Source organism: Anopheles marshallii, chromosome 3, assembly GCF_943734725.1.
Source record: "Anopheles marshallii chromosome 3, idAnoMarsDA_429_01, whole genome shotgun sequence".
Taxonomy (NCBI): Eukaryota; Metazoa; Arthropoda; class Insecta; order Diptera; family Culicidae; genus Anopheles; species Anopheles marshallii.
The window spans coordinates 39,680,625-39,700,846 of NC_071327.1; the positions used below are offsets into that span (position 1 = coordinate 39,680,625).

The following is a 20,222-nucleotide window of genomic DNA, read 5'->3' on the forward strand; positions in this document are numbered from 1 at the left end:
AAAGTATGTTTTCGGTACGATCTTTGCCAGCCCGAGTTTCAAGTGGCTTGGACTTGGAGGGAAGCGAAGCGACCCACGCGGAAGAAGTGTGCCGGGGACCGGACGTTTGATAGCCAATAATAATCAAAAGTTTGCTCCGAAATTCCCGCATCTACCACAGGCAATTGTTTTTTGGTTTCGTTTTTTTTTCGCCGGCCTAACGATCTTGTCCGACGGAAAAAAAAACAGAGCAATTGGGACGCTTTTGAATGATTTCCTCCTTGCTTCGGCGATGGGAGATACCATTTTTTAATCAAATTAGTAACGAAACAATAAAGTCCTCAATAGAAATTGTTTGTTGGAGATTTCATGATTTAATGAGATCGAGATCCAATCGGGTCCAATGCATTCCGAATGTTGATCAAACAAACAAAGCATCTAATTGCATGTTCTTTGGCGAAGAAGATGATTGCATAAAATAGGGATTTATTTTATTAAACCACTGGACGGTAAATCGTTTTCGACGCCAAAGGAAGGGAACGTTGTTACGCGTTTTATGAAACCACGAGACGGTTAACCTTTCACCGCATTAGCATCTTGAGGTTCTTGAGGTGGTAGCAAACACACACTCCATCAATGACGTCCATTAGTGAACGGTCCGGTGTACGGTTGGAGGATGGTTTTTGCCCCGCCCGAGACACCCACCCGGGACCCTTCCCCGGTGGACTCTAATCTACGCAAAAAAAAACCCGCAATCGCATCACCACAACTCCACGGCCACGAGTCCGCGCGGAACATCCCTGTGGGCGGTAATTCGCTAAAGCATCCGCTTTAATAGTGAACTTTCGCTCTGAACTTTGCCTCCCGTCCATTGCCGGGAGCCACCGCGGCCACAACCCTTTGCCCAGGTCGTAATATTTGTTTGAGCGTAATAAGGTGTTACGCGAGCCGTTTGTGTTTTGTGTTTGCACACAGCAATGAAACCTAATGCCCGGCGTGGATGATTTATAATAAGACGCATGAACAACAACAAAAAAGGCACACAGAAGCGTCAGTAAGGAAAACAGAAAGAAACACGCAACGGCTGTGCTGTCGACAAAGCCGGAAAGAAGTGTTGCGAAGAGTGCGCAACTCTCCGGGTTGCAGAGGGACAGGGAAATTCGGGAAAACTCCCACGACTCGTCGGGGCGTCGCGTAATCTGCCGACTGGGGGAAAACGCAACGATCCAATTATTACACGGGCGGGAAACCCCTCCCCCCCGGTGGGAGAATTTATTTACCTTGCGGGGTTTTGTTTTATTATTGCCAAGCCCTCGATTATGGCCGTGTGTTACCTTGCCTTATGGCGTAAGAGGAACGAATGGACGCATCGCCGCCCAGGAATAGCGGCGTACGATGTACTGCTGCCTGTATGCATGCTGCACCACACACGCTTAACCGTCTTTCCCATGCAGCAGATTTTAGAACCGATTAAACAAAAAAAAAGGGAACTGCTCGTTATGCTACCAGCTGGATGGAAGGGAGTGGAGAGCGAACCAACCGTATCTCGTGCTTGCTTGGATCGATGGAATAATAATTCCTCGAAGCTATGCGCCGCTATCAGTGATGGCGGTTTTTTTTTGCCAAGTCTTTGCCAACTGCTAGAAGAAAGTTATCACGCTCGAAAGGGACCGTAAAGGGCCTCTCACCGTTGCGGTGCGCAATATATTATTAGCGAGTGCATTGTTGTGTGGCGGCAAGTTGCCACTTCCTGAGTGGCACCACCACGCAGATCACAGATCGCTGCCATTATTGCACCGCTGGGAAGATGCAACTAATTGATCCGCATTTGCCCCAAACCGGCAAAGGGTTAGGGATCCACGCCGAACGGAATACCATTAAGAAGAACTAATTTGATGGACAGGCACATCATTTGCGACGCAACGATGCTCCCACGAAACGAAACTACGTCTTTACATCTCCAAAATCAAATCCACCTGGTATTTAAATTTACCATCCGCAAACAATAACTTATCCACGTGTTTGTTTATTGTTCAATGAATTGAAGCGTTTTGGTCGTAACACAATCGTGTTTCGCCCAACAAAACATGGCAAACAAACGATCTGAGGAGGTTGAATATTTGAGTCGGGCTACGTTGACTCGTATGCATCCAAATCCCGTGAATAGGTTTGTGTCTCCATCTGACAGAAATGTTCATCCCGAACGTAAAACCCAAAGCGCATGTGAAAGTTCGTCCACCGTTTGCGAACGGGGCCGGAATTCCAAGGTTGAGATCACTGAATAAACAAGCGACCGGATGCGACATTCGTAGTCGAATGCAAAGTTGGTCACGCTCAGACCAACGCAAAGTTGGACACCTCGCTAGTTTATTTCCATACACCTAAGGAGCTCGAAGATGTTCGTTCACTTCGATGTTGCCGAAGGTGATGTTGCCTTTGCTTCGGTTTGGCGTGCGATTTGTTCTTAAGCGGTTCGGGGTTTCAGTTTTTTTTAAATATTTCCCTCCAACCTTTCCTCACATCGGGTCGATGACCTGCCCGATGCGGTGACACACATTCACCCGAGAATGGAGATAATAAAATGATAAAAAAATGATATCATTACAAGCGAGTGCTGGGACGCAGCTGAAGCAACCAGACCAGGCTGCAGGCCGATCGGCGCAAATGTTGCACTCTAGTGGCTTTGCGGTAAAGCGGAAGGTATGCTCATTCCGCACAAGGCGCATACAACCGTCCACGTGCGTAATGGCGCCGCGCGGTTCAGCTGCAGCAAAGAAATGGGGAAAGAAAGTGAAAAGCTGTAGCTGTGGCGCAAATATGCGTGGAATGTTTTTTTTCCACCTGATTTACCAGACGGCAACGTGGGGAGATCTCCTCGTCGACGGTGGTCAGCAACCTGTTCCAACCGTTTGATGATCACTCTTTTTCTCTCGTGGAGATTTTCTTCGGCTTTTGGCTCGTCTAACTGTTGCAAACCGTGTTTCGGTTCGGGTCGATTGAAGCGTATCGAATTGTTGGCTGGATCGGTTTTGTACGATCGTTTACCGATCATCTTCCAGCGTGTAGCGATGCGTGAAACTTGTACCACATTGGCTGAGTACAAACGAAAGGGGTAACCTTTCAGCGCTGGAACAATGCATAACTTGCTTTTTAATGTATTTCTTCTCAATGTACGATTGACAGCCGTCGTAAATGTATGGATCGTAGGTCAATGTTATAAACAACAAAAAATAGATGCATAGAGTTCGCTGCAAATCGTTTTTTAATTGATGTGGTTTACAAGGAAAGGTTCAATGTTGTTCAACAAAACTGTATTCGAGAATTTAAATTCAAATGACCACATTGAAGGATCTTTTCACATTTGAATCACCTTACAGTGCGTAACGCAATTATATCAACATTTTGATAATTTTTTTTACGAAATGTGGCTTAAAATCCTGTATGTGATACAAAAATACGTAATTCTAAATTTTAGTCAAAATGTCACTAACACGTTGACATCACGCACAAATAAAAATTATTTTAAAAACCGTATACGTAGTTTTAGCAGTACATTTCCTTATTCTCACACCTATTGTTGAGGTTGAACAGTTGAAATAATCGATATTTATGATTTTTATACATATAGTAGTTTACACGCTTTGACTCCAAACTGTTAAAACAGAATCATTACTCATAAAGAAACCAACAACAGTTGGATAATCATTGTGGTAGCATACTTTAACTTATGTAAACTATGGTTGATCAATTATTCATGGTAAGAATTCGTTTACTAGATTTTTTCAAATTATTATACTGTTTATTGATGCAAAGGGTTAAAATTATACCTCTATTCCAACAAAATATAGCAAGACGGGCGCAGTACGCCAAATATTGTATAAACCAATATTTTGTAATACTCTAAAAGTAGTTTTTTAAGTTGTGTTACACAGTGTATATTGCTCAACTGTAAGTCATTTAAACAAATGAAAACCAATTCAATCATTAAAAATGTATCCATTAAATAGATTAAATGTTGTATTACCTTGAAATTAACTTGAAACAAACATGAAATACCTACGTATTCAGAAGGGCAATAAAGCTGTTTGTACGACGATCATCTATTATGAGATCATACAATTATTTGTACCTTTTGTTAAGCAAGAATTGTTGATCGCGGTAGTTGTAGCGTATTAGCAATATCATTTCACATTGCCAAATTTGCAAACGAATCATTCCTCTTTGAATTGGTCCTTCAAAATGGCGATTAAATTTCCGGCCGCGTTTGCCCCACTTCGAAGGATTTGAAATGACAGGTCCACCATTTTTACGAATTACGATTGCACGCACCTTTTCGCCTATGCAAAATTGTTCACTTTCGGGGGTCTCAACGGACAGTGCACCATTTTGATGAACAATAATTGGAATAATATGTTTACTGCAGACCCAAATACTTCGCCGGCAGTTTCGCACACAGGTGGCGTGCCGTTGCAGCGCATCAGCAACAAAACCCTACCGAAACGTTTAAACATTGCACGGTGTGATGTAGGTGCTCTCCCTGTTGGGGAATATTTTGTCATAATCTTTGCTGTTGCACGGCAACAAGTGTTGTGCCATCGGTGCCGCCTAATGGCATGCACGTTTGGAAGTAATAATCAACAATCGTCGATGGTCAAGCGGTGAATATTGAGCGGCACGGGACGGACCCAAGAAATACACACACCCAAGAGCGTTGTTACCTATTGACTCACACACGATACGCACAAAAAACCCCACACACTTCACCGTAGGTCGCAAATAATGAGTGTTTAAGTTGGGGTAATTTACTTGTCTGCTGCTGTGAATGTTTTCACACTGGGTCAGTAGTGCATCGGGTGCACTTCCTTTCCCATACATACAAAAACAGATCCCCGTGGAAAAGACAAATGCACACGCAAAATGATGTAACCCAAAGTTATCACTGCATTCCTCCCGTGTTGGCTCGGAAAAGCGAACGGAAAATGAGTCATTTTCTCGGCCTGCACATTGTTTTTCCTTTTGATGGTGATCGCCCTGCTGTACTAAATTGTATCCCTTCAAGCTCTATTATGTGACAATGTAGTGACGCGATTCTCACGCGACGTGCTGCTGGTTGCGAAACATAAACGTGGCATTCGATCAGAACAACCAACGAAACGATTCGATTGTTAGCATAGTTTCACAAAACGGTAGCTAGAGCCATCATTTGATTGCAACACAAATGTGTGTTTGATGTGTTCACTACCCTACTCCACATGACATCAGTTGTCTAAGCCGCGATATGGACGTGGCGTGTGTACGTACCCTGGACGTGCTCTTCATTCTTCATCACACTTTCTAAATAGGGTAAATTGAATTCATTTCAATTATACACGTTCTCATGCGTAAATAACGATCGTGCTAATCTGCTGCAGTGGGCTGGCCAGACCTCCCAGCATCACTGCTGACTAATTAATTGCAGTAACGCGAGCTATCACTGCTTTATCGGAGAGACCAAAGAGCTGGGCGCAGTACTTGGGTACACAAATATGGCATTGCATAGTTTTACCATAAACTTACACTTCCATCGGAGGACTGTCTGTGCACGAGTCCGGAACAGTTCATCGCAACACGATCGATTGCTATCTGAACGGCCCCTTGTGCGGTGCGATTTCTATATTGCACTATGGCCAAACATAAGTACCAGCAAAAAGTGTTGATAGGCAGAATTATCATTTCTCCAAATCAGGACGAAACTAGCGAGAACATGCAAATAGCACGACTCATATATCAGTCAATAGCAGAGTCAATAGCGCGGGAAAGTATCTCAATATTCATGAACGAATTATCTTACAAATTGCTTTCCTTTTTTAAGCGATGCTTTCCACATGTTTTGCACAAAACGATCATCGAAAGAAAGTGGATTTGCACATTTTAGCAGAAATACCACTGGAATTCAACTCACTCGCTTCTAATTTCGCTACGAAAACGACGAATATTTTTATTCAACGTCCGATCACTTCGTCCCACCACGGCCTTGCTGGGTAGCTCGTTGGCACAGGAGTATCTCAGGTGACCTTGTTTTTATTTGGGGTTATTTTGGTGTCTTTCTCCGGTGTTGTTGTTGCTATGCTGGAAATAGACCTGGGGACAGGATTTTAAACGGGGTGCAACATTTTCTCCTGTCGTCGGTGGTTGTGGGTCGACCCAACGGATGAAAGTCACACACCTTCGGCTCGTACTAACCCAAATACCGATCGCATCGGAGATACGGTCAACCGGACGGAAGTTGAAAGTGATAATGAGTTTGTTAGCTATCGTACGTGAGCTATCGTGTTGGATGAGAGTTTCAAATAGTTCCAAAGAGAGAGAGTGTTAGTTTTTTTTTGTTTATGACGGTACCATAACACCGCGAAACATTTGTTGTCAAAGCAATAAATTAAAACAAACATTTTATTCGTTAATAATTAGGGTAATTAATGCAAAATTAATGTATCGCCGCATTTCACTCATTCGCCGGAAGCGTTCCAAGCATTTGCAATGTCTCTTAAATGTCTTAAGCTTTCGATTACTACCATCAATCAGACTTGCAGTTTTCCATCACAAACCTACGGAGAGTGTGTGTGTGTGTGCATTTGTTGTATAGTGGCGAATCTTCCGAGTTGGATTAAACCCTTCGAAGATTAATAGCAAATGTCAACACACGTGTGAGGTGAAACCGGAAACGAACCTCACCACACGTGAGCGTTGATCCGATTCCCCGGAGCGGAGCGTGCCGCGTTACAAATGGCCTCGAAACGCGACACTAACAAATGATCGGTAACCCTCCCGATCGTGGAAAAATGGAAATAGCTTTCAACGGTTGGCAGCAGCGTTCACATCATCACACCTCCTCGTTCAGGTGGCCAGCGTAATGACAAAATTAGCGTCAACCTTGCACCGTACCAGTGTCAATTATGGCCCCACGCCGGTACCGGATGTAGTCCCGCGCTGGACTACCGCCGGTCCGACCCACGCTGCGTGAAAGGAAGCTGCGAATCGGTTCGGCCTATCTTTGGGCCGGAGAAATTCAATGAAAAATCGCTTCTAATTCGTTACCGCTCGCCCCGTGTGCTCGAAGTGGTGCGATCAGTAGAAAGAATTATGTAAAGCAATTGGAAGCGTACGCAGGTTGCGTTAAGATGAGCGAGAAGAGAAAAAAACTCAACGCAAAATTAAAATTAATTAATCTTTGGCAGCGCCATCATCATCTGTGGCGATGGTGCGTGTGGTGGACGATTTGAATAGTGAACGTGCCCGGGTCCGGTAACGATTACTGTCTACACGTCGGAAGTTTGTCTTACGGCACAACACGCATATCGCCGCGAAAAGAGGCGAATAAAAACAACAACGAAAAAAAACCCATTCCGTAAAAAAGTGAAACCTTTCGAGAAGATGCCATCAGCAAAAGAATGGCTAGGCGACAAGAGTGGTGTAGCCAACAAAAAAAAAAAAACAACACCAGCTCATCATAATAATTAAATCCATTAGCACCGCATCGGTACGGGCTGGACGATTAAAGCAAATTGTGCATATTACACTTGTCCAATTCGTCCAGCATGACCTTCGGAAGTGCTGTTCGATTGGATTGTTTTTCAAACCTTCAAACCGTGCTCGATCTTGGCAACGTCAGTGACAGACCGAGTAACCTCTTCATCACTTTCCATTTCGTGTATTTTTCTTGTCTCCCATGCACAAAAGTTTGATCTAGCAGAGAAACGATTATGTTCATGCTATGATGCGCTGGTACAGATGTATCAGAGGCTCACTTTCGCCAGTGATCTTTAAGGGTAGTTCTGCTATGCGTCTAGTGACTTTTCGGCTAAGCTAATACCACCGCCCAAAGACACGACGTTCGCATGGGTTTGCTGGTGGTGCTTCGGCCGCAAATCGGGATTTCTTTTGATCAGCAACCCACACCGCGGCTGCGACTGCGGTAGATCCTATAAAACCGAATATATAGTAGCACCCGGAGCCTTTTCGGTGTGGGGTACACGCTGGGGTCGTAAACGGCAGACGCGTCCATTTCTCGATACCGAAGGCAAACAAACAAAAAACAAATCGCGGTTTTATGGCATGCCGCGGCCCGTTGGAGTGAATGGACCGACGGACTTTAACGAAAGGGGAAGACAATTTTAAAGTCTAGTTTTAATCTTTCCCCTGCTAATTGAGCTTTGGAATGTGTTCGTAATTAATTGACGAACGGAAATGAAGAGAAGATGTGTGTGTGTAAGGGTAATCTCCATCAGCTACTGTGCGTCATATTGTACATTGTTTTAATTAAATTCACTTTACTGTACGAAGAAGCGCACAGTCGGTCTCTAATGTTGTTTGCTGTTTTGCCTGCTGTTTTTTATGTTATAAAAACATTTTTTAATACCACTTTATGTTGCTAATATAAGCTTTATTTGAAACAAATGCACTACTACACCTGCTTAATGAGCCAACTATTGTAATAGATGTTACATGTTTGTTGAGTGTGTATGTTTTTTGGAAGAGGTACAAAATAATGTTCGAATCGAAGAGACTCATCTACTTCGTAAGGGAAAATACAAACACCTCATCATTAGTATGTACTCCACCCCCAACACACAAAATGCAGGTGAAAACTGCACGAACAGCGACTAGCGCTTGAAACGGTCTGAAAACTATTCGAGCTAAGATTCCCCCTCATCGGAACCCATGAAACCCGACATCTGAGCTCGTCTGTTCATCTAACTGCTGCTTCATTTAGCGCGTAATCACTTTTTTTTTGCACGCCTTGTTCCAACATCGAACGGTACTCGCGCACAATGCGTGCAGTGAATCGACCGAATGCAGCAGACGAAATTGCCATAAAAAATGCTACAAGCATCGTTTGAAGGTGTGCAGAAACATTACCCACTAACAAACGAAGGTGGAACGGTGACTCGTTTTTGTACGCCCTTATATGCCGCTATCATACATGCATTAAAAAAAAGTATATATAAACTGAATATCGCAATTGAGTGCGCTCGATTACAAATATGACAAGCATCTGCAGTTCCGTTTTTATCAATTCCAATTCAATGGATCGAGCTTGAAATGCTTTCGTCTAAAGCCATTCCTGTAGAACAGTGGGGAACAGTCCTGAAAGTACGACTCCCTATCCACTCCCTTCAATCTTTTTCAAAAATGATCCATATTTGTAGAATTATTTTTATCCCTTTATTTGGCTTGGTTTTAAATATTTTATGGGAATATGCCAATATACTCTAAACCTTCAAACCTTCTATTTTCCTTGAGAACAATTTGAACTTGGTATCCTATATCCCTTGCATTTGAATGGTTCGGTTACCTTGTTACTTGTGTCGTACTACAAGTTTGATGAATTTATGTTACAAGAATGTACTGTTAAAAGAATTTTGAACAATTATAAATTGATTGTTCAGTTAATATACGGCTACGAAGTATCTAAAAGTACGTAATTTCTGCTCTCTGCAACGTTATATTGGTCTTTTAACACTAGATGGCACACATATGTATATCGTATATAAGTAAATACATTACATTTATCATTTCTCGTAAATGTATGAATGTTAAATTAAGCGGTTTTACACAATCGTTGAAGGGTTTAATTGCAACAAATGTTTAAATAAGATTTTTTTTCATGAAATACAGCCACACCGTATTGCTTAAATCTATTGGAGTCTTATGCTGAAGTACAAGTCACAATAGTTTGGAGACATTTCATTCTCCGAATAGTAAAAGGGCACTTTATTCCGGGTGTACTCGGCCGAGAGTTAGAATATTTTTGTTAACAAATTTTATTGTTTATTTCCTTAAGTATACCTTAGTCATATTAGTAAAAAAAAAAGTATTTTTTCTAATTCACCCATAAATTAACGAAATTCGAATTATTAATATGGTGTTCACAATTTCGTGGTTTAGTTCACATTCATTTTTATCACATTATGGCGCTTTGCTTCGAGAAGTTTGCTGACCACTGGCTTTAAATCATTTATCGCTACGGGAGATATTATCTTAAATTGATTCTCTCGGTCTGATCATTATCAGATTACTCGATCGGGCGTAACGAAAGGTGAAAACGCTGATCGCCGGCCGCTACAATGTTGTACTCAACCCAGCTTGTCCGGCCAGGTGAGTTTGTTGCCAGCAAAGGAAGGAGGTGTAAACTTTTAATTACGATCTTATCGCACCTCTCGCTCGTAAGCATGCGCTAAGCAGGATCAAGTGATTTAAATGCCCGCGCAAGGCAATATGCTGGGGAGTGTTTTATGCATGTACCAAGGATACGCTGCAAACACAGAGAAAATTAGTGCCAAAAAGAACATGTTCATCATGAACTTTCGCCATTACCTCCAAATGTTCCGTTTAAATGGCTCGTTTTGAATTACACGATCATTGCCACATGATTGTGACTTCCAACCTTTAACTGTAACCTGTTACGCCTATATTTAGGGACAGGATTTCTCTTTCTTCGTTCTGTACCAATTGCAAGGACGTTGTGTCGTGGCACCTTACGGTTGCATAATTATGTTGTGTTTTTGTTACTAACAAAACATGTAATTGCACCAAAACCGTTACTTAAACGCACCAATTTGTGATCATTGTTTTGAAATTGTTTCTTTTACCAATTGATTCCGTCCGTTTTACTGACCCTGCCCAAATAACCAGCTCATGGGCGTTTTTTACATCAAAAATTCTTTCTCATTTTGGATCGGGTTTCCACGCATCTCACGACAGCCGTTCTTCTGCACTGAGGCAGAGATGCACGTTACCTTCACACGCCTTACGGTGGCGGCAATTACGACTTCATTTACTATTCGTATCGACAGCGAGTATCCAACCATGGACTCACCATGCGAATTCTTCGCATCCACCTTGGGGCACACACCCGCACATTTCTTTTAATTCCACCATCAATGTCGATAGTAATCGGGCACAAATATCGCGCGATGTCCCTACTTCACGACCAAACACGCTTTGGATAGGCTTAGCAAACGATTTCGCCTGTGGGGATAACAAGTATCGAAATCGTTTCGATGGTTCTTCGCCGTGAAAGGGATGCATGGGTTGAAGAAAGCTTCCTCTCTGGTTGCACTTTCCGAAACGGCGCAACTTCATGAAGCGCATCTCACGTGTCGCCGTTATCGAAGATGAGTGCGCTTTCGTGCGGCCATTTACCATTACCCTGCGCAGATGCCCTATGAAAAGCGCCCAAGCGGCCAGAAGGCACGAATAGAGGATCTTCTTTTGTGTGTGTACATATGGCGATGGGTTTAATTTATTCCGACTCCGAACACCCCGCTCTTACGTCGCTTCATTCCTCATTCAAATCAATCGATCCGTTCGCACTATCACGCGAGCCGGATTTTTCACATCCGATACGGAACCCGGCGGGCGAGTGGGGGTAGAACGGCAGCCTAAGAAAGTCGCTTCTTTACGAGCTTCGACTTCGAATCGTGCACCGGCGATCGGTGCTTCTGTTTCGATGATGCGAAATATGGCTGTGACGATGAGAGGCATTCGCGTAAGCGGATTTGGAGAAATTTCTATTGCAAAATGCAGACGTACCCAGCGTGCCGAGGTAGACAGACCGCAGTCGACGGAAGGAATTCATGCAACATGAAGAAAGTAACAAACAAACCACCAACAAAAAAAAAGGCAAGCAAGGAATTTACAAAATGGCAAACGAAACGAACGGATCATGGTGCGCTGTTGGGGATGGTTGATTTGGCTTGGTTTTGGGTTTCACCTAAAGGCTGGGAACGTTTGTGCTTTCGCTCGCCAGAAATGCATGCGCGCATCGCGTTTTGGCGTGTGGTTGTGCGCGAGCTTTTTCAATGCTGCTACGTTCTCCACATTCGCCTGATTGAACACAACGGCCACAGCCGATCAGGTAGGCACTTTTGATCGGTGCCTCCTAATATACCGTAAGCCTTCGGAAGAAAATCATTTTCCACTGCTTCCATCTCGCCGGGGAAGGATTATTGATACCGAGGGAAAAATGCCGCTAGCCAAACGAAACCATTGCGAAACAATGCAACCAGCCAATGCAACGCACGTTTGTGATTCGGAAAGCGTGATCGCCGGGATGGCACTGCAGGCGCACGGAGATGGGTGAGAGCGTCATCAGCTAAATTTCACCAACTAACAGTGCCTGCTTGGCAATGGAAACCTGTATTTTCGCGGTAAATCACTAGTTGTACCTTTCCAGGGATTGTGATGGATGCGCTAGCCGCTGGCTGTTGACTGAAATTAATTAGACAGCCGCAAAGTCGCGAAAATCACATAAGCCGTGAGGATGTATTGACATTCTATCAATGTGTACGCGAGGAGGAAGTGGCAAAATACAAATGGGAGGAAACTGGCTGAAGCTGATTTGATGAAGATGTTTTTTTGGATGATTGGAAGATGAAAAAATTCGATGTTACAATCGAACAACCAAAGTCCAGTCCATGAACAGTGAATGCAGTATTTGTAAGATCAGTTAGATTTTTAATTGTTTAAAATTATAATGATTGCATTTTAAAAATGATGAAAAAATTTCGAATGTAGAGTAATTTATAACTAATTGCATATTTCTGACAAACGTTAACTAAATGTTGACCGAATATAAAAAGGTTATTTTCACTTCTCTAGGACTACTAGGTATCAATTAGTAAGCGCATTGTACTTATTCTGTATTGACATCCCGAGTATCAATCCTCCAGTCGAGCCGATTCTCTTCCTTTTTACACGGTGGTTTAGAATTCATTATTCTCAATCTTATTCCTTGCTTCCCCAATTTATAGCCCCCGATGGTTTGGGAGACATTTTCAAAACGTGGAAGCCAAACTTTGCAACAACAATGCTAAATGCAACGCGATGCACTATAAAACTATGTTTTTGGAGACGGATGTTGTCTCCAATCTCCTAAGATTCGATGAAAATGAGCACAAATTCTACGATTTAACCGACTTTCTGGACACTTGTAGACTCTCAGCTCTTCGGATATGAACCGACTTTTTGTTTGGTGATGTTCATTCTCAACGAATATGAAGTTGTTGAAGTTGTATGGGTCAGTTCAAGACGATACATTTTACAATTTCTTATGAAATTCCCATGAAGTTCGTGCGTGCCGCTTCTGTCAGGCTCGAGAAACGTATGAAACTTGTAAAGAAGTACTAATTTCGAGGTTTTCCAAAAGAAATATTGTAGATGTTATTTCAAACATAGCTTTTAATAACATATAACTAACAAAAACTATTGTATTTTTTTAATTGCTAAAGTGTATTCGAACTTATTATGTAATGTCGCTCGGGGTTGTCCGATGGTATATGGGTAGCGGGGCCGGTCTTTAAACGACAGAACCGGTGTAAAATCCCATCCGGATCTATCACCCATAGCAAGCCCTTAAAATCTTGCTATGTGGTCAAAAAAGTCTAGTGAGCTAGAAATGGTTTAGTGGGTCGTAACGCCAAGAAGAAGACGTTATGTTCATCACAGTTCAACTTCACAATGTCTACGTTACAATCCTCTTTGAAAGCTGCTTTGCGTAATGTTTTGCTAAAATATGGTAATTGTAAACATGATCAATGAACAATGCAATTGCTGAACAATTGCTAAACCACTCTTCTCACTTAATAAACATTTAATATTCTGAGTAAATATCTGCACTAAATCGTTGCACTAAACTTTCTCTAAAAAATGAACAACGTGTGTTCTAACCACTACTGCATCTGCAAAATATAGAAAGACGAGCAAAGAGAGGTTTGATGTTACATGATGTATTGTGTAAAGATCATTACATAGTTAACAAAACAATTTAAAGTTGATATGACAAATGCACACTCACAGTTTAACTTTATCAAACAATTGTCTCTTACGCAACGATCAGCGATTATGGTTTACTGCCGAAATCGGACTGCTGCTCTAAAATGGATTGCGGATGCTGTTGTAGTGGTAAAGATGACCAAAGATTGCCCAAAAGTCACACCAAACAGCGGAAGAAAAGTAAAAGTTTCCCTTCCGCCTTACTCATCATCTTCGTGCGACATCGAGCATCAGTGACGATCGTGATCGGCGTGAGATGGATGAGCAGCTTACGTAAGTCCGCACACAATTATTTCAACGCACTTGTTGGCTGGCTCTCTTCACTTCTGGCCGGCTTTTTCGGGATGGGTTTTTTTCCCGTTGGGAATAAGCTTAAGGGTGCCGGAACAGGCCGGACACCGCATCGCTGCCCGCGCCGTCACTGCTGAAGCCGTTGTTACGGACGTGCCCAAACCATCTGGACGGTGGCTTTCGACGGCATCTAACATCTTCCCACCGCGGTCAGTGTTGGGAGCTTTATGATTGATTTAATCGCAATTTAATTTTACAACGATCGTTTGGATGGTTTTGCGCTGAGCTATATGATACCCCCGGAGGGCAGTGATTAGTTGTGAGAAGCAACAAAAAAAACACACCGCATTGAGGTGATGTATTTGCAGAAAAGGATTGCACTCATGGGTGTTGTAAATGACATGACCCATTATGGGACGCTCCCATCGGTTTAGTATGCTGCTTGCTGAAATCTCAACACACAACATGTACCGCTGTCTACTGAGGAAGCGACAGACAACAATGATTTGATGAACAAATCGTTCCCTTTATATGGAACCCTTGTTGATAAACGTTTCAACAGATCAAACATTTAACATACGCATGAAAAATTAATATTTCTATTTCGACACATACTTTTCGGCGTACTGTTTCATGACTGGCTTGAAATTAAATTCCACCCAAGATATACTTGAGCCACTATTTTCTCTTCGCAATACGTGTTTTTCCCTCTTGAAATGCAGCTCAGCTCAGTCAGCTGTGACACACGCGGCGCTGTAAATTCTGCTCCATCTCATCACGCATTGGCAATGGCACGGATTAAGCCGCCGAGCAGATCCATTTACTTTTTACGGCCGCGCCGTCTGCAATCGTATACGATTACGGTATCGTAAAGCTTAACCACAACAAATAATTCGCTCAATAATGGAAATCTACCGTTTACATCCGTTTGGTGATCATTTTCGTTCGTCGATCGACGTCCCCGTACGCGCAGAAATACGATGTGATAATGTTTCGGGTGGTTAAAACAGGTGCTAGCCAACACTCGGTGGCCACTCCATAACGCGAAGGTGGAGTTGATGCAGCTCAAGAAATCCCCGTTTCCCTTTCGGACATGGTGGCTGACTAGGTTGATGTATTTATCTTGCGCTAGTAAGGCGCCACCATCCGTTCCGGTACGATGCCTTACGTGCACATGTATCTTCGACGGGCGGATCGATTAATTGATGATTGCAAACGTGTTGCTCCATCGGCATGGGATGTTTCTTTGCACGCCTTTGCTAACCGCTTTCCGATCACTTACTCGGACCGTTGAGCATCGCATCGGACGGTGCAGTCCGATGTTAGAGCGAGCTTTCGCTTTGTTATTAAAAATATAAAACACCATGTCCAGAACAACAGCAGACTGGAATGATGCGTGGCTCAGAGCGCGGAGTCACGACGGTCGGATTGGTCTTCTTACCGATCTACAAGTTTACATCCTGTTTCCCCACAGGCGAGCTCAACTCGGTGATGTGCATCGATCGGTTGCTGAAATCGTGTCCGATCCGACGGTGGATTGCGTAAACTTGAAGACACGATGCGGTATTTCGGTTAAGATGGGCAGCACAATCGAAGTATAGCGACTCATTGCGACATAATGTCGGTAAAACGATGGTGCAATAGCACGCTTGTTGTGTCAAGTTTACATATTTCAGACGGAGTCGAGTCGAAACCGATATTTCAAAATTCTCACTGCTGCTGGCTCACTGCACTCATGGCAAATTGTTTGGTACGTAGTGAAATTAAAGAAACAGGAAGCAGAAAATAAAAATTTTTACACTCCACTGTAAGTCACAGGCGACGCTTGACATGTATGTTGAGCATATCGAGGCGGTCACTTAACACGATAAAAAGACATGTTGTTCGTACACCCCGCAGAAAACAAAAACAAAACAAAACAGGTTCAGCTTTTGGAGAAATTTCGCCGCTTTGCCGCGTGCAAAATTGTTTCGTTCGCCCGAAAAAGGAATGTGCACGTTGAAGTAGGACAAGCAGGAAGCGAAATATGAAGAAAACAGGAAAAACCAACAGCACATGACACTTGTCGAAAATGAAAATGATAAACCGTACGAATGTTTCATGCATGCAGTTGCGTTCGCGCACGGTGAATTTGAACGCGCGGACGACGTTGATCCTTCTTGCCGTACGTTTGCCGTACAGGTGCTGGTGGCTGTAACGAAGCTGCCGTAACATACCAATGAATATTTCACTTTCTTCCACCTTTCGCGCGAGGAACTTCTTGATGACATTCCGGCCAACGCTGGCTTTCGAGGCACATCTTCACCACTGTGCCATTTGCGATCATATGCGCTACGTCGCGATAGGTTCGCTACATCGTGTAGAGTTTCGTTGCGCATCGTGCTTTCTTCGTTTGCCTGTGCCATCCGTACGTTGAGCGTCTTGCTGAAGGTGAAGTACATCAGAGACGTGCCATGCGCGGTCTCAGTAGGTCACGACGGCGACGACAAAGACGACGTTAGTTATCGTCTCTTGCGTCGTGGAAAGAACTTCCTACGAGCTAACTGACGCATATACTCAAACAGCAGCTTCCACACGTGTGTACAACTAGACGCGCGTCGAATGATCGTTGATCATCAGCATCATCATGATCACCCCATCCCATGTTCGCTGTACCTTCCCCGTTGGGGAGTGTTGGAGTCGTTGCGAATCGTGAGACGTTTGTTCGCTGATTCCCCACGAGTTCATTGATCGCACTATCGTCTTCACTTTCGGAGGCTGGTAAGGTTGGCATCGTGTTACGAAGCAAACACCGCTTGTTGACTCAACAATGGGGAGCACAAGAGCAACCGACCCAAGCCTGGTGCCGTTGCAAATGGAGGACTTTTTTCCGTTTTCCCAGTTTTGGTAGTGTCAATGGTGACAATATCCCAATGTTATTTGGTCAAATAGTCGAGAACGGTTTTGCCGGGAAACGAAACGAAAACGAAATCAACAAGATGGCCAAACCTATGGCCTGTACTAGTACAAATATTAAAACAAAACCAAATAAAAACATGCCAAGGAAAGCAAAGTGTCTCACAAAAGATCAATCCAACAAGCAAGTCTGACCTCCTCGTCATGGGTTCCCATCTCATGGCGCACCGGTCTCATGCAATCAATTCCCAGTCAATTTTCAATCCCACCAACTGCTGCAGAGTTCGATTGCGCACTAGCAGGTGATTAAAATTTTAAATTTTCCAACCCTTGTAAACAGATCCGGGTGGAAAAAAATGCTGGTTCCAACTGGCTGTTTAGCTCACTAGCGCAAAATTTTAAATGCCGTAAGATCCCGCTTGAATTAAATAAACAGGCCCGCGTCCAAACGGTGCACGCCGAACGTGATCCTCGGCGCCCCGATCGCGGAAGATCGCAATCTTCCTGCCCGGTTTGCCGAACCTGCCCATCTTACCATCACCTGCGGATGGCGTCAGCGGAATCGCAAAGTGAAAGAGAAAATTCGAAACGACCACAAAAGACCTTAAAGGTCAAAGGAAGCAAAAACGGACCCATGGGCATGGACCACAGTCAATGTCGCGTAAGTTTGTCCGGATCGTGTAACTTCCCTTGGCGGAGGTCGATTTGGGCCCACTTTTTGGGCTCGATTTTATTATCTTTTGCTTATTTCTTCTTTTTGGGTGCTGGTGTACAAAAAAAAACCGCATCGAGAGAGCGAACGGGCGTCCACTTGCGCTGGAATCCGGTCGTGGCTTTTCGTGGGGCGAGATTTGGTGAAGCAAAACAGCAACAACAAAAAAGCAATGCTTTCCACACCAAGCGACTGATTTCTTTCTCTCCCGGGTGATGTTTTTTTTTTTCGGGGGAGCCCACATTTTGGGACAACACTGGCTACGCAAGGGCCGTAGCCTTTTCCGTCCGGTTTTTGGCACATCGACACGTTCGACCCCGTGTACCTTCGACTGTCTGCACGGGATGTCCACGGAAGAAAGATGGCTGCGTTGTCACAGACCGGTTTCGTTCGGGCTCTGTTAAGACTTTCCTATCTATCAGCCCATGCCTGGTGTGCTCTCTTGCATGCGCACACGTCTCCCTGCGTCACTCTCCCTGTTTCTCACACTTTATCAATATTGTCTGCTGTTGCTGTTGTTATTGTGCGCGGTGCGGATCAAGTGTGGCAGAATCGGAGAAAGTGAGAGCTGACTTTGAGTCGTCAGTTTGTGTTGCTTCTGCTGCTGCTGTACAGCGTCTACTACTCACCGGTCGGAATGGCGGGGGCTGCTGTCCGAATCCTTGCGACAGCACACCTGTTATTAGCCCGAGGCTGAACAGCAAAGCCGGAAGCTTCATATTTTAAATTCTGTTCTTCGGCTTCTTCTATTCCACTTGCACACTACGACGGTTTAGAGGCCAGAATTGCACTGATCTATCTTTTGCACTTGAGTGATTATCCCGAGGATGCGAGGATACAGATGCCTCTTTTTAAGACAGTTGAACTACAAATCTAAACCACTCCTTGTAGCACGCACGCTCCTCCTTACACGGTTGTTGAAACAAACAGCACAATTTTACGGTGAATTCACACACCCTCTACAACACATACACACTACACTCGTCACAAACACTGCAGGAAAATCCTGCGAAAAGGTCGTTTGAGATGACCGATCAGCGTTAGAAAGAATCCATCCAAGATATCCGAATTGCACCGAGTTGCGAGACTCCGTCACAGCGTCCTGTTCCGTGGACGTTCAACGTTGAAATGCAAGCAATGTGAACAGCACCGCCGATCGGTAGGCTCCACTGGTACGACCAATTTCCTTGCACTCTTAACGCCGCCTAGCACCCGAAGCACAACGTTCCCACCAGATCCGACAGAGTCGATTCGCACGGGTTTCGCTAGGCTCGGTTCGGAATGGTGGGGCTCGTCAGCACAAGACGTCTTTCAGCGCGCGTTCGGCTTCTCGCTCCACCGCAAAGTGCACTTTCTCGGCCCATCCATCTAGCCATCCATCCGTTTCGGCCCACCCGAACCGGGATGGGGATCTTTCTCTTTCCCTTTCATCCATTTCTTCCGAAACGTGTGGAGTACGCGACGACCCACCTCATCTGCGTAAGAAAGTTCGCAGCGGGGAGGTTCGCTGTCGTTTTCGTTTTCATTCACAACAAATTCCACTCCGTTGCGATGGAACGGGTCCTCGTTTATGTGTGTACACAGCACGAGAGCACATTAGCACATGGGTCTTTTGGGCGAGCTCTGTTAATCTTGAACGTGCAAAACGCAAAACCCACAGATTGAAGCACGTGCAGCTGGTCTAATATTTGGCAAAGGTACGATTTGTGGTGCCATATCAATTCGAAAACATATGATTGCGATCTCAATAGCTGTTGGTATGATCGTTGGAATTCACATCGTTGGAATCTTAGTTTTAATTCACTTTCTTCGTTTAATTAGCATAATTGCATTTAACGTCCTTGAAGTTCTTGGACACTCATAGCGACATGTATAGAATGTATTGGAAAATAAAGGTTCGTCTCTCTCCACTAGTTGAGGTCTTTTGTATGAATATATGTTTTGCTCTCTTTCTTGTTGAGTCTTATTGTCACTGTCACTTATAGAGTCATTTTTAAAACTCTTGTACCATGATCCATTTAAGTTGTACAAGTTTAATTTGGTGAATGTAAAGATAAAAAAATCGCAAGGAGTTTACTCACTGTTATAACTGTTGTTAGAATTACACTGTTATTAGTTCGATTCTATGTAGGTCTTAATTCTCTAAAATGTTTTATTTAAAAATATGATTTGTTATAGCGTTTTTGTAATAAATAAATAATTACTTCTTGTCTGAAGAAAAAAATTATATTAAAAAAAAAATCAATAAAATCAAGTAATACCATAAAATTCTAACTTTTCATTACAATCATTATCATATTTCATTCATTTTTCGTCGTTCTTTCTGATATCAGCTACTGTCGTTATTCACGTATACTGATACAATGACATCATTTTGAAAAATAAATCCATCATCCAGGAAACGACATTGCCATGTTTACTATCCCATTTCATAAATGTGCTGCAAAAATTAGTAGCTTGTTTTTAACCATCGTTGGGAAGCCTTCCCTCAAACCTAACCTCAACGAATAATCAAGTATTTACATTCAGCATT

At 43.6% G+C, this 20,222-nt stretch overlaps 1 protein-coding gene across 1 annotated transcript in view; it reads right to left on the reverse strand.

Annotated features, from left to right (window-relative positions):
* Positions 1-18,408, reverse strand: part of LOC128712089 (uncharacterized) — a 31,103-nt gene extending 12,695 nt beyond the window's left edge. Inside the window, exon 1 of the mRNA XM_053806985.1 lies at positions 18,319-18,408. Within this exon, the coding sequence (XP_053662960.1) occupies positions 18,319-18,408 (90 nt within the window). The remainder of the gene's footprint in view (positions 1-18,318) is intronic.
* Positions 18,409-20,222: the final 1,814 nt, after the last annotated feature.